General features: G+C 34.1%; 1 protein-coding gene and 1 pseudogene across 3 annotated transcripts; one reads left to right on the forward strand and one right to left on the reverse strand.

Moving 5' to 3' along the window:
• The first annotated feature begins 932 nt into the window (after positions 1 to 932).
• Positions 933 to 7,135, forward strand: LOC107957643 (queuine tRNA-ribosyltransferase accessory subunit 2). Of its 3 annotated transcripts, none has more exons than XM_016893191.2 (10): positions 933 to 1,277; positions 1,350 to 1,524; positions 1,619 to 1,777; positions 3,561 to 3,654; positions 4,702 to 4,772; positions 5,429 to 5,480; positions 5,771 to 5,819; positions 5,898 to 6,035; positions 6,614 to 6,733; positions 6,923 to 7,135. In XM_016893191.2, exons 1-10 carry the CDS (start codon positions 1,084 to 1,086, stop codon positions 7,026 to 7,028), a joined length of 1,158 nt encoding a protein of 385 aa, XP_016748680.2. In that variant the 5' UTR covers positions 933 to 1,083; the 3' UTR covers positions 7,029 to 7,135. The 3 variants fall into 3 exon arrangements, with proteins under 3 accessions (XP_016748680.2, XP_040968041.1, XP_016748681.2); XM_016893192.2 differs by having other exon boundaries at positions 955 to 1,277; positions 6,908 to 7,135; XM_041112107.1 differs by lacking the exon at positions 5,898 to 6,035 and having other exon boundaries at positions 953 to 1,277; positions 5,771 to 5,897.
• A 2-nt stretch (positions 7,136 to 7,137) lies between these two features.
• On the reverse strand, positions 7,138 to 14,568 carry LOC107957644 (uncharacterized; annotated as a pseudogene).
• Positions 14,569 to 14,662: the final 94 nt, after the last annotated feature.

The following is a 14,662-nucleotide window of genomic DNA, read 5'->3' on the forward strand; positions in this document are numbered from 1 at the left end:
TTTTTTTGGAAGAATTAAATTACTTCATTTGATTTTAAGATAAAGTTCAAAATTATATATAATTTTAGTCTAATGTGTAATGTTATATATGTATTTTGATTTTGTGTAATTTTATATATAAATTTTTGATTTGATTTAATTTTCACAAACAACCAATACCGTTACCAATATAACATCGTTTTACGTTTAATTGTTGCATACACAAATGATTATAATTATCCAATATAAAAATAATCATTTTACATTTATTTGTATATTTAAATCATAATCAAAATTTCCGATGAAAAATTTCACGTTATTATTTTTTTAACCCACATAGTATATTGTAATGTAATAGATATATATTTGTTGGATTTTTATTTTGAAAACAATAAACCAATACGTATTCTTATAATTACACATTTTATTTTACAACAGTTTTATAATTTTGACTGAATTGTGAAATTATACACAACTTTGGTTATCAATACCTTTATGGTAGTTATCAAAATTGATATTGGAATACAGAGTATATTTCTAAAAAATAAAATTAAGTTGCGGATCGTATCGTAAAGATGATTTTAATAAAAAAATTAATATATAAATTTTCGAAGATATTTTTGAAATGTTGATAATAATTCTTAAAATTGACAGATTAGTAACTTTCGATTATCCTAGTTTATTATAATTAGTTTGTTTGTTCTTAAAAAAATATTAAAGTTGTATTTCTAAAAATAAATATTAATTTTTATTAATTTTGAAAGTAAAAAACTAATGATAATTAATTAATGTAAATGTTTTTTCATCAAATTATAGATATATTTTATTGATATAATAATAAATTTAACTCTTAAAATTTATATATTTTATTAATTTAATAAATTTAACTCTTAATTCTAAAAAATTTAATTCGTTATCGTTAGGTTAAAATTGTTATTATAATAATAAAATTTGAGAAGACGGGAGAAATTTTTTTAAAATTTTTGGTTGAACTGTGGGTTGGGTGGTTGCCAAACCATGAACCCAACAAAACCCTGAAAGAAAGACGAAGGCCTCTATTTCTTCGCCGCTCCAATTCCATAACCACTGTTATACTGCCGCAGCATGAAGTTCGTGGTGAAGGCATGGAGCAATGGAGGAGCACGGGCAGGCATCCTCCATCTGGGCACCTCCACCATCGACACCCCTTCGCTTCTCCTTTCCACCCGTAAAGGCTTGCCCCACTTTATCTCCCCTGACCTTCTCTCTTGTCTCCCTGCCCCTGAGTCCCGTCTCCTCCATGTCAGCCCCCTTCACTTGTAAGCTTTCATTTGCCTTATTTCAACTATATTTTCTCCTCTATTCCCTGCTTAATCTTTTGCATATTTCAGCTTGGAAGGCCTTTCCATGAAAACTATCTCCAAGATTGGAGGGCTTCACCAACTACTTGGTTTGCATGACCATTGCTTCGTTGCTGTTCCAAGGGATTCCATTCAATGCCTTCCCGAAGCTAATTCCACTAACAAAATCGGGGCCTCTTTCGAGACCCCTTGTGGTCGTCTTCTGGTACTATCTATCACTACTGATGTATTTAGCGGTGTTCATTACTCGGCTCTAACTGAATCAACCGGGCGAAATTTAATTTTAATGTGTTTGCCAGATTAAACCCGTTGAATATATGGAAATGATATCTTCCACGAGACCTGAGTTGTGGGCTACTTTGGCTGATGAAGTGCCTGCTTGGGTGTCTGATAAAAGGAACAAAACCTCAGTGGACCGGACTATCAAATGGCTCGATGAATGCATTTCAATAAGCCCTGTAATTTCCTTTATTGCCTTTTTTCTTTCATCTTTGGCTTACTACAATTAGAATAACATGATATTGGATTTTTGTAAATGATAAGCATCATATATATTACTCCGGCTTTTCATTTTCTTGACTTGTATCCAGTTTTGGTATAAGGATACGACCTTCCAAGTATTAAAACTTACAAAAAATTAAACATGCACTTGTAGGACATATACCTGTATTTGACACTCACCCCCAAGTCATCCTTTAAAGTATTGGTGTCACTACTAAACACTATTTCTGGTGCTCTTTTTGTTAATTGTAACCTCATCTTGCATTTTGGAACCTACGCCGAATTTTGAAATGTTTTTGTTTTCTGTTTTCTAGTTAGTTTAACTTTTAGCAAGTTAGTTTCTAGATGAAGCTTACTGTTTCATTCTATTTGAAAGATGTTATAGTTTTAGAAGATAAAAGTAAGCATAGGGTTGATCTTCAGTTAGAATATTGAAGGACTACCTAAGAGTCTAAGGGGTTTGATGTTATACTGGATGAGAAGAGAAGAATTTTAGTAAAAGAAATGGACGAGGTCAGCGATGAAGTTAGAACTGATTTTCAGGACATTCCTGAGAGTGCCTATATTAGCATTATGGATAAAGAAAGGAGACGTAATAGAATGTTGTTTACTGGACCAAAATGGATAAGATTAGATGGTTCGTTGAGTGTTACAAGGGTTTTTACATAATTGCAAGATAGCATTGGCTATGCAGTATGACTGTAGTGGTAGTTAGAATATGGCTTGCCTATTGGTTGAGTATTGGTTAAATAAGGTTGTTTCAACAGGTATCTCATCATGCATGAAGAGATCATAAAAAATAAAGTCATATTTGTGAGAATGTAAAGTAAATTTGATTCTAGTAAAAATAATAAATAGAGGTAGAGGTTGATCAATTAGTTGATCTACTAAATAAAAAACGTTTGGCATCTTTGGATGTTTGAAAGGACATGGATTTTTAAGTGCATTAATGAAGTTGTGTTATTTTTGTATGTGGAGACCTCAAAAATGTCCATTGAAGAATTGGATAACGGGTAAAGCCTGCAAAAGCCACCTTTTAAATACCTTCAAACCTAAAGGATCTGAGAGTAAAGCCTTTCTACTCAAAATTATCGCGTGAGGTCATGCTATTGACTGTGGAAATTCTCTTTTGATAGCTATTCAAATTGATGAATATCGTAATAATATGAAATCCCTTCGCTTCATTCTAGCTTCCTCTCCTCTTCTGATCTAGGATCTTTTGCTCCAGCTTGATTCCTTTTTTTCCTCTCCTTTTGCTCTATTCCTTCTTTATACAGCATAAAGGTCAAATCTTGGTAAATTTAGTTCAAACCATGTTTTTATAAGAATGTTAAGGTTACAAGCCATGTGATTACATTTTAAGTCGAAGATGATGCTTATTTGTTTAGTAGGTAGGTAATTTACTAGATGAAAGCCTTCGCTCTTTAAAGATATGAATAATCTAAGGGTTCTCATAGGTACTTACTGAAACCATGATGGGGCTTTGATTAGTGAAGTTATAATGTCTCTTAAGGAATATATGTCTAACATCTTCTCCCCGTGCAGAACTATGAAGAAAATATTTAAGTAAATATTGGGTTGAATGTTAAGTTTTTGTCATCATTGGCTGTGGAATGCATTTAGCTTTAAATTTATTGAGTAATAAGTATTCCAAAAGGACATCAGCACAGCTTTTGTCAAAAGATGCAATATGATATTAAGTTTGATTGATATAAGCTTGTATTAACTCATGGAATTTAGGCAAGTGGAGCTGTTTTTGGAGCTATTGTTGGAGGTTCTAGTTTGGAAGAAAGGCGAAGATGTGCCCAAGAGGTAGCAACAAGAAACGTATCTGGTATATCTACGAACAAGACTTTTGTTTGTGCCATAAAGTCTTAACACAGTTTGTTGCATGCTAATCCTTTCATACGCCTAGCATTATATTGGATAACATTATCGAATACAATCCTATTCACAATCTTACTTTATCCCATTGTATCCATAGTTTTTGTGCACCAAAGGTGCCCTAATAATATGATATTTATGTCTGGCTTAAATGTATTTTCAGCGTAAAGCTCCTAAGCATATTTAATTTGGTTTAAAGCCGGAAACTCAAGTCCATCTGCATGAAGGACACACGATCAACACCAGGCACAAGCTTTAACTGCATTGTAAATACTCCTTAGTGTCTTAAGACTACAAATAGAATAAGTCCTTTTTTTTTTTGTGTGTGTGTGTATATATATGTACTATAGTTTTAGTTGCAATGTAGGCCCCTTATCTAGCAACCTCAAACACGAACATGAGTATGACAGATACGGATTTGGTCATCAACAAGTTTCCGAACTTAGAATGTGATAATAGGATCTGTCATTGTAATTAAGAATATTCTTACATGTCTTTTTAAAGTAAATAAATTATTAAAATATTTTAGTCTTCAAATATAGTTTTGTTGATTATCTAAATGGGATTAAATTTGGGGTCTTCATGATATCCTGGATCTGATGCCAAATCTGCTCAAATCTATTTGGTCAAGGTGGTACCTTGTGGTTACTTTGCTGGAGATGGCATAACTACTTCCCTTACCTGTTAGTCTTCGAATTTTCATTGTTCCTCCCTATATCCAATTTAAATAATATGTATTTTTTAAATCTTTTCATCTGTATCCAAGCTGTGTTGGTTACATATTCTAGCTTATACATAACTGTGGTATATATGGTTTCCTTATGTCTCGGTGCTTATTAGCTCCTTGGACAACTCATCTTAATGTATATGCTTGCTTGCTACCTTGAAACCTAGATCTTTCCGATTCCATGGTACATATTTTAATGCATCTGTTTTCGGTTGCATGTTCACTCGTTGTCAAATATTTAAATACTGATTCTGAATGTAAATTATGCAGGTTATTGGGTTGGAGGGTTAGGGCTTGGGGAAAGCATGGATGAACGCCCAGCTCTGCTTAATGCTGTCATTGTAAGTAGCTTAACCCATAATTTAGGCAAAAGTAATAATCAGTTTAACATATATTAATATATATTTTGATGCATGATTTAAAACTCAACGAAGTTTGGATGTTTTGATCAAAGAGGAAAAAAGTAGAAAAGAGATAGCTTTTGTAAGATTCACTATTGGTTAGCTTTTGTTTCTTTCATCCAAAGGTAAAAAATGTATAGTTATGATGACAAAGTATACAAAGGTCAAGCTTACTTGGTGTAGCCATTGAAACACTTGACTCATTGTTTTTGTTGCAGAGTTGGGAACTGTAATTTTATTAATTTTAAACCCAATTTTGCTATGTTATTTTGTCAACTTTAGTTTATTCTAGGAGCTTAGGTTATTTTCTTGGAATCTAAGTTGGTCGTTTACTTGTTTATTACAGTACTCTTCAAGTCTGATCCTATTGGGTTAAAGAATAATCAAGTTGATGACATGGGACATACATTTGGAGTAAATTGTTTACTTAGGGTTTTTGGACATACATTTGGAATTTTAGGATTCATGGCTATGATCGGAATTAGGGTTAGGATTTGCTCGGCAAATTTTTGTTTTATGGATCAATTGCAGCAATAGAGTGGCAATTTCACGTTCCCTCTGTAATTTTAAGTTCTAACAGTGTTAGTAATACTCAGGAAGCCTTGCCAGAGGAAAAGCCGCGGTTGATATGCGGGCTTGGACTGCCAGGTACCAATCATTTCTGTTTTCTTCAGTTTCAATCCATTATTTTCTTTCTTGTTCCCTGCTTTCTCTCTCTCTCTCTTACTCTCCAGATCTCTCACGGTGGTGGTTGATTTGGGGGATGAGGGTTTTTCTTGGTGCGCGGGGGGGGGGATTATTGTAACGTGAGAGCCTTTGTTTACATTTTTATCATTGTCAGTGGAGTTATGTTTCAGAAAGCACATTTGTATTCCTACTATATTGGTATGTTTTGTAATTCACGTCATCACGGATTAATTTGTTTTTTAATGTCATAGAGGAAATATTGCAGGGCATTGCTGCAGGTGTTGATATCTTCGAGTCGACGTATGTAGCTCAGTTCGCCATGTATTACCATCCAACCTGTCTTTTAACTATGCTAATTGCTTTCACGGCTATTTATAGGTATATTTACCATCTTACTCTTGGAGGCTTTGCACTCACCTTTCCACTAGATAGAACACAGATAAATGCATCGAATCTTGTCCCAAGTGATGTAGGAAGCGACCCCAGAAAAATTAATCTGAGAGCCACAGTGTTCCGGTAATTTTCAAGATTACTTTTAAGTTTTAACACTTTTGCTTAAAAATGGAAATTTGATTGGCTTGAGTTTAAGATAGAATGTTATTAGTCAAATTATCAATATTTTGAATATTTTGTAAAGGTTTCTATATGCCTGCTTCTATTACAATTTCTACTATCATGAATGATCCTGTGAAGCATAGAAATACTAGTATTTTATATTACATCTTTGAATGCTTATTGAGATTTTGTTTCTACTTCATGGATGCATTTATACATGGTTGAATCATAACATTTGAGGTTCTCAGTAGTTGTCATCTATATTTCTCTGATTCATCATTTTTCTTGAAGAACCAATGTTTGACACCAGTGTTCGAAACATATTCAGATTTGGGTATGGGGATACCAATGTTTTATAACTACAAATTGAAGATGCATTTATACATGTAGATGAGCCATTGTTTGCAATAGATATTGGGATCCATGTTGATCAGACATCAGAGGATCTTGCATCTAAGTGGGAATCTACTGCTTTCACTTATGAAATTTGGATCAATTTTTCCTTATCATATAACATCTTTTTTTTTCCTCCTTTTCAGGAAAGACACAACGTCCATTGTTGAAGGCTGTACGTGTTATACATGTCGAAATCATACCCGAGCCTACATTAATCATCTACTCAATGTCCATGAAATGTTGGCACAAATTTTGTTGGAAATGTATGTCCTTTTTCTTTCTTTGTTTCTTCCTTTTGGTGATACAGGCTTGGCTTTCAATCATTTTTACGTTTACTAGTTTATTTGATCAATTATTGATGTCTGTTCCTCACCGTTTGAAACAATACTAATCCTATCTAGCAAGGTTTCCGCCATGATGATAATAACAGCTTTTAGGCTTTGATGTTGCAGACATAACACCCACCATTTTCTAGGGTTTTTCCGGTTGATAAGGGATGCCATCAATGCAGGCCGATTTGAAGAATTTCGTAGGGAATTTGTTCAAAGATGGCGCTGAATTTCTTAGATGATACTTGTTTGATTAATTAAGAAGTTATTCCTGGGATCATTTGTAAACCGTATAAGATTACTTGTTTCTGAAGAAATACCACAAATATATTTGCATATTTTCTTGCAACTTGGATTTTCATTTCAACCAGGAACTTGCATTATTTGTTTTCCTTGATAAAAGGTACAAGTTTCTCACATCTTAGGTACAACGTGACCAATTGCATCATAAATAGGGGCAACGGATCAAATATTTATATTTTAAAATTTTAAATTGGCATTACCTTTGTCTGAGGCTTTTTTACATGGCACAGATGAGGGTAGCTTAGAGCTTCAAGCCAATGAAACTATATAGCGGCTGCCGAATATGTACTGAACAAATATGACAATATTTTCTTGAAATCACCAAGTTGAGTTTTTGTATTCGGATCGATTATATACGGAACCTGCAAATTGCAATTAAACTTTATGTTAATGATTCAAGCTAACTATCCATTTTTTCGAAGTACCTGTGTCCGACTTCTGTTTGACACAGACATGAGCACATGACCTCCAAACATCCTCCAAATACATGAAAAAATATTCAAAGAAAAATCTGATCGTACTCAGTGTTCGACATTCACACCTGAGTAACACAACATCAAGTGTTCGACATGACCTGCAAATTTCCGCTTATGTCGTATTGTTCATTCAATATGGTAGGGTTTCTGCTCAAACTGGGGCATGTGTGAGATGGGGTTACAAAAGTCTAAGCTAGTGCATCAACTCAAACTCGGTTTTGAGTGTCGGACATGGATAAATACAAATTTGTTCAATTTGAAAGGTCCTTGTGAAATCATATCCACATATCCATGTCCAAATATGTATCGGATATGAGTGCTGCATCCAACAACATAGAGCCAAGGTTCAAGTGGGTCGAGACTATTAATGCATAAGACCTGAAGCTTGTTGCATGAGCCAGCAAATACTATATATCAATTTCTCTACTTCGAGGAGGAATTTGTTTTAAGAGAAAGATCATATGAATTTATCAGGAGCTAACCTCTTTGGATCCAGATGCCTCAAGGAGTAATTTCATCCGTTGAGATCCTTCTCCCACATTGTGAAGGATGTAAGGAAGTTCGAGTTCACAAAGTGCCTCTCGTACAATTCGTGAATACTGTCAAATAAAGAAAGAAGAATGATAACATTTGAGCATTTAAAGGTTTATGCTTCATTAGCAGTACCAACAGATGAATATTTAATCACGAATATGATAGCTTACTGGTTCATTCTCATACGAGAAAAAGTTCAAGCTTTTTTGGTGGTGGGTCTCGTCTTGCCTTATCCCATAGCATCATTCCTCGACCTGCTCGAAGAATTGTTGGCATCCATCCAGTGAACAATGTGCTGCACAATGCAGCATTGTGGGAGAACTAGTTAAGAATTTAGACGGGAACTAAAGTTCTTACGAATCAATGAAACACAATATCAAATGGAACAATTTAACCACGTGGCTTAACATGTTCAATTAAAGTCCATATCTATAATTAAAGCACCTTTTGATAAAAATAGAAGAACATGTTGCTCAAACTCTATTTCTTGAAGTTCCCGAATTTGACATGAGTACAAAGATATTACCCTCCATATACATGGGAAAACATAGAAAAAACTGAACATACTTGTATGAGGCACATAACTGTATCCAACTTTCATATTTTAGTTCAAGTAATATAGAAGTTATCCATCATTTGATTTGAACCATTTGTACTAAAAACTTTGTGCAATATGCATCTACATTGCTCACTCTTCATTTTTTTAAAAGTACCCGTTCGACACTCATGTTTGATGCATGGATATGGAGATATGACCTCCAAGAATCCTCAAAGGCAAAACTAAGAAATATCTAACTATTACCTGTATGTAATACACACCCATATTTGATGCCTGTAGCCAAGTCCGTGTAACATAGATGTGTATACATTGACTTTGTTTTGAAAAACTCATGATTTAATCTGAACCAGATGTTTCCCTCTTCTTCGCAAGTCAATAACATGTGTGAGCCCTATCTAGATTTACTCTGGTCTAAGTCCAGATATATTCTGATTTTCAGACCATTGTGCTATGTATGGAGCCATTCTAGTTCTAGTTGATTGGACACATTATATGTGAGTTGTAATTTTACCTGTAATTGGACTTGTAAATTCCTTTTTTTTTTTAAATGACAACCTAAAGAACGCAGTAAATAAAATTGCTAACTTCTATGTTTCCCTGTTTTCTTTCAATTTTTGCTTTCGAAGATACAATAGAACATTTTTGGTAATAAAAAAAATAGCATAAAACTTCGAAATCAAACATATCTTCGGTAATTCCCTTGACAAGGCCAAGAACTCATGTAGTAAATCTATAAAGAAGGTAGCTATTTGTTAACGGCACCAAAGTTCGAAACTTATTTCAAAGGGCCATGGGAACAACAGATCATTGATCTCAATGGTTCAATCATTTCCAGAACTCTGCTGGCATTATTATCACTAATACAAACCAAAGCAAATAGCTCACTGAATACGTTTCTCCTTCTATCTTGCTACCACTTTAAAAATGAACACATAAAACTCAATCAAAAATTTCAAAGTAACCCCCAGAATCTAGTTATTCAATTTGTTTCTCTCGGACTTCAATGTTCTCTGCAATATATCTTCCTCTCCCCTCATAACCAAAAAGTGTGCATTAAAGTACTAGCATACATCAAGCAACTGAATACATACGCACATATCAGAAAAATATTCCAGATCCCAGGTTTAAGGTTTGGGGTTTAACCAAATTTAAACACTTGGACAGATATTTAATATACGCAAACTTTGTGCCTACATACCTTTCTAAAAGACCCGTTGAGGGGCTTCTTCCTTTACCATAGTGCTTGAACAGGTATTTGACAATATCACCTATCAGAAAAAGTAGAAGGAAAATGAATGTTCAGCAAATTATGACATGGACAGTAAATAAAGCATATAATCAAATCAACCATAAGTTGTGCAGGTGCAGGCAGACATCTACTGTCTTACAGGTTCCCATATAAAATAATTGTACAAATACTTATAAATAAGAGCAGTCTGTAATCAGGGTCATGTTAGATTTCGTTCTCATCAAAATAGACATGCAAAAAGCTCCTGATGTGTTCATAGGAAATGAATTAAGATTCCACTAAATCAGCAATCAGTCAAAAGTTGCAATCCAGAAACTTTAGACACATGTTCTCTGCTTGGAATCTCTCATTAATGATCAGCATCATTAACATCCACCATTGATGGAAAAAAGAAAAGAACAAGATATGGATCTGTGAGTAAATCTATATATGATACTTGGTTCAATTCATTTCAAACAAGTTTATGTTATGAAGCAAAGTCAAACAAAACAGGAGATCATTGCAGAAGAACTTAATGGCAGTCAATGTTGAAATCACCAAGGTGAGATAGAGCTTCACAACTTACCACTTTCATACATTGATATTCCAGAATTTGGGTCAATGAGGAAGGGAAACCTGCATGATAACTTCATAAACTTTAAAATTCCATAAAAGGAGAAACACTTAACAACATTACTTGGTCCCTTTTCCCCCGAGAAAGCTTCATATAAAATTGATGAAACCAAGACCAATTATGCTCAGGTAAGTAAGTTAAAAGTTAATACAAACACAAATTTGTGCATCATCTTCAACATATGAAATTGCTAATATTCAAGACATCTCAAATTTCGATCCAACTTAAAACTTCCAAGCAACAAACCAACCAAAAATAGTATTACTATAAGATAGAGAACCACATACTGCTCTTTTCCACCAAAGCTTCTAACCATTTCTCTATGTCTTAAAGAACCTTTTGGACAAGGATACACCTGTTCAAAAATGGTAAAAAGTCTGCATCATGATGCATGGAAACTAAGTAATAGCAAAGCATCAAAATGGGCATGATAAGTATTATGCATATGATATAAAGTCCTATGCATTATTCCATTTATTCTCAGATGAAGCACATAAACCGTAGATTGAGTTAACCGGAATCTGTTCTAATCATGTAAAGAGTGCACTAAACACTGAATACCCTATAAATCATCCAAAGAGGTACAAATTATTCAGTTCAGTTTTTTCTCCCTGGTCCATTTGTACAGCAGTATTCAACTCAGAGCAGCAACTTTTTAGAAGAAAGAAGCCGAAAGAAAGATGAATTCTTAAATTCAGACTCCTTTATTATCAGAAAATGTAAGCTGATAACCATAATAACTCATCAAATACAAGATAGATATTTTAACTTATGAGACAACATGCTGTGAGAATTGATATTGTCTGGTTATGTAAAACTTATATATCCTGCACAAACTCTATAATACTAAATCAGCTAACTTCGTGTCGTTTAGGTTGACTACAGATTTGCATTATCAGCCAACCTGACTAAGCTATCCAAACCAACCTTGCAATAGTCCCCTCCCCCTTCTCTCTCTCTCTCTCAATGCAAATGAAATTGTGCTGTTTACATGGACCGTTTTGAAATGGAAAACCCCTTCAGAATATGTTCAGGACATAAATGTTTATAAAAGAGAACAGCTGCTAATAAAACTTGGTCAATTGTGATAAACAACGAATTTTTCTAAAATATATCTAGCAGTTCTCACCTCTACAGAAAGATCCAGCTCTGTCAATGCTTCTCGAACCCTTCTGCAAAAGGGGCATGCTTCTGTTTACAAAATGCAAATACTAAATAAAGTGAAAACTTTCAGGTTCAGAAAATAACATTTGAAATAAGCAATTTATCCAAACTTTGATCCCAAAAGTAATGATAATTTTTACAAGGCGTGAGAACTTGTTTATTAGAACATGCTAATTTACTTGTTTTCAGAAATTCTAATGCTCATTCTTCCATCCACTTGTGTAGCCAAAACATTGAATCAGGAAAACTAAGATAAATCAAAGTGAAATGTAGAGGAAAGCAACTTTTCACATTTTGGCCATTTATAAGCATATGATGACCAAACCTTATTTAGCAAGACACTTACCAAATTCAAAGAGTTGCATGCGAATGGGAGGATCAGAAATGGTTATATCGTTGCTCTCTGAGCCCTCTGCTAGTGATTTTGATCCCCAAGGAAATCTTGCCAAGGTGGATAAAGAAGATGTCGCTACCTACTATTGAGCCACAAAAAAGTAGAGAATTAAAGCTTTCTGCGTATGCAAACATTGAAGAAAGAAACATAAAGAAAACATGACTTTAAACGGGACTCTAGAGGTATATTATGTAAAAGAAAACGTAAATAAAACATTGAAGAAACTTATGAAAGGTAAAAAGAAAAAGGAGAAGGACAATAGTTTGGGCAAAGAAATAAATGATATAAGAGTGATGAGAAAAAAGGGTGACTCTTTAAAGAGGTTACCTCGAGAGCAACATTCCGTTCTTGGGAGGGGTCTCCTCCCTGCAAACCACAATATAGAAAGCATTGATAAGGAAAAAATGAAAAGTTATAGAAAGGACCACAAACTTATAATCACATATGCTAGAAATAGAAATCAATTCCAAGTACGAGAATAGAGGGAAGGAATTTTGTTTAAAGCTACAGCAGCTTCTTTCTGAAGTGTTAATGCATAAAAAGTACAGCAGCCAGTCCATCAAAGGTATTAGCTGCCAAGGGATCAAATCTATGTTGCTTGGACTTAGATGTGAGTGTCAGATATGCATACGTATCAGACATGGGTATAGTTAGATTTTTCAAAGAGTTAATGCATATGTATCCCATGTATCGGACACGGATACTTCAAAAACAATGAACAGTCCAAGCAACATACAATTAAATTCAAACAAAAAGAATAGGCATGAATCAAATGAAGAAGCAAGTCGATAAGGAAACCTGATTCTGAACATTCAGACAATAGAAATTCTAGCATTTGGATATCTGGTTTAGTTGTTAAATGATATATGCTGTGTAATATGAACAACGATGGTCTCGGAAACCTTGCATTGCATGCCAGAGAATCTTTTTCTACTGAGGGGGGCAGATAGAGTTAATGGCTTACTATGCTTGACTGACTTGACCAGCAAGGAAGATCACAGAGTTAAAGGTGAAGTGCATGGGGTGGCAAATACCCAGGAAAATCAGTACATAGTTACACTTGCAAAACATAATAAGCACTTGCAGGTAGTTAACACCAAGCAAAGGTAATGAGCCTTTGAGATTGGTAAAATCCAACAAGAAAAGTACCGAGAATAAAATGTTAATCTTATATCATAGCCAAAAACAATAGTCAACACATGCAAAACAGAAAAGAAAATGATACTCAAAATAACACTACACTGGAACACGAAGGTTTGTAGATCAAAATGTTTCCTGACAGACAAGGTGCCAAATCTTCAACTGGAAAAATGATAATCATGAAACGGAAAAATTTGAGCCATAGAAACCAAATCATATCACCAAAATTCATCGACTGACTACGCTTCTGCAATTAAATTCTAAATGACAATAATTGCATGCTTGTTTGTTAGTTACTTATACAAACCGATAAGAAGCAAGAACATAAAGAGCCAGGATACCAAGCTGATGTCCTAGTCATAATTGGTTTTAATCCATTTTTTTAGAGGAAAATATAATAACGATATGAGAAACATGCATCCACAGTTAATCTTGCCTTTCTATTGGTATTCCGCAAGAGAGACATAACCTACAATTAAATCTACTCAAAACTGCCAGTTTTCTACAATTTTCAGGCACTCATGGCATCATAAAGAGACCCAACTACCATAATTTCATCTACCCTAATAACATAAAAGGAATAAATATTACATATCAACTTTGATCCAATGTAACATATGAACTTAGGTTTAGTGCAATGAGAACTATGATTTTCACCTAGTTGTACATATTAGAAAAAATACAAATAAATATAGTTATTTTCATTTTTAGTGAATATAACTATTTGTTGTATTAAGGTAAGCATCCGTAAGTAATAAAATTAAAACAATATAATTGTACTGATTATATTAAGCATTAAACTATGTTTACCTGAAATGTTAACAAGGTGATATTGAAAATAAAGAAACATGAAATTGATGAGTTATTTGTCTTTAATTCCATAAAGTAATGCTGAATAGCACTTAACCTGTGATTTTATGGGCATGACAAGCTCAAATTTTTTTGTTGTAGAGAAAAGATAAACAAGGTTTCAAGAAAAAAATAAAGAAACTTACAGAGAATAATCTGAGAAGAGGACAAAGTATAGATAAGAAACTGGTGGATGCATTGACAGCATTTTGAGTTGAGGCTTGTGGGGATGGTCCCGTCGTGTCTAAATCATGGTCAGTTGGTTTCGCCGGATAGAATCTGTTTCTGCGTGAGACCCATTTCTTGTTTCTTGACAACTTTGGGGAAAAAGATGAGAAAATAAGCTTCGAAACTGGAAGTGAAGCAGTAGTTAGAGAAGGAGGATGGTGGTTTGAGGGAAAGAAAGAGGCGAGGGAAGGTAAAGGAGAAGCCATCATCCTTGCTTAGTGTATTTGCCTCGCAACCAACCACAACTCAACTATCATACAGCAACGATCTTTCTTATTGGGCTGGGCTCTTTTTCTCAATTCCATCAATTTTGGATAAATTAAAAGTTAATATCAAATAGGATAATTATTTTAT

The sequence above is a fragment of the Gossypium hirsutum genome, chromosome A05, assembly GCF_007990345.1.
Source record: "Gossypium hirsutum isolate 1008001.06 chromosome A05, Gossypium_hirsutum_v2.1, whole genome shotgun sequence".
Lineage (NCBI taxonomy): Eukaryota > Viridiplantae > Streptophyta > Magnoliopsida > Malvales > Malvaceae > Gossypium > Gossypium hirsutum.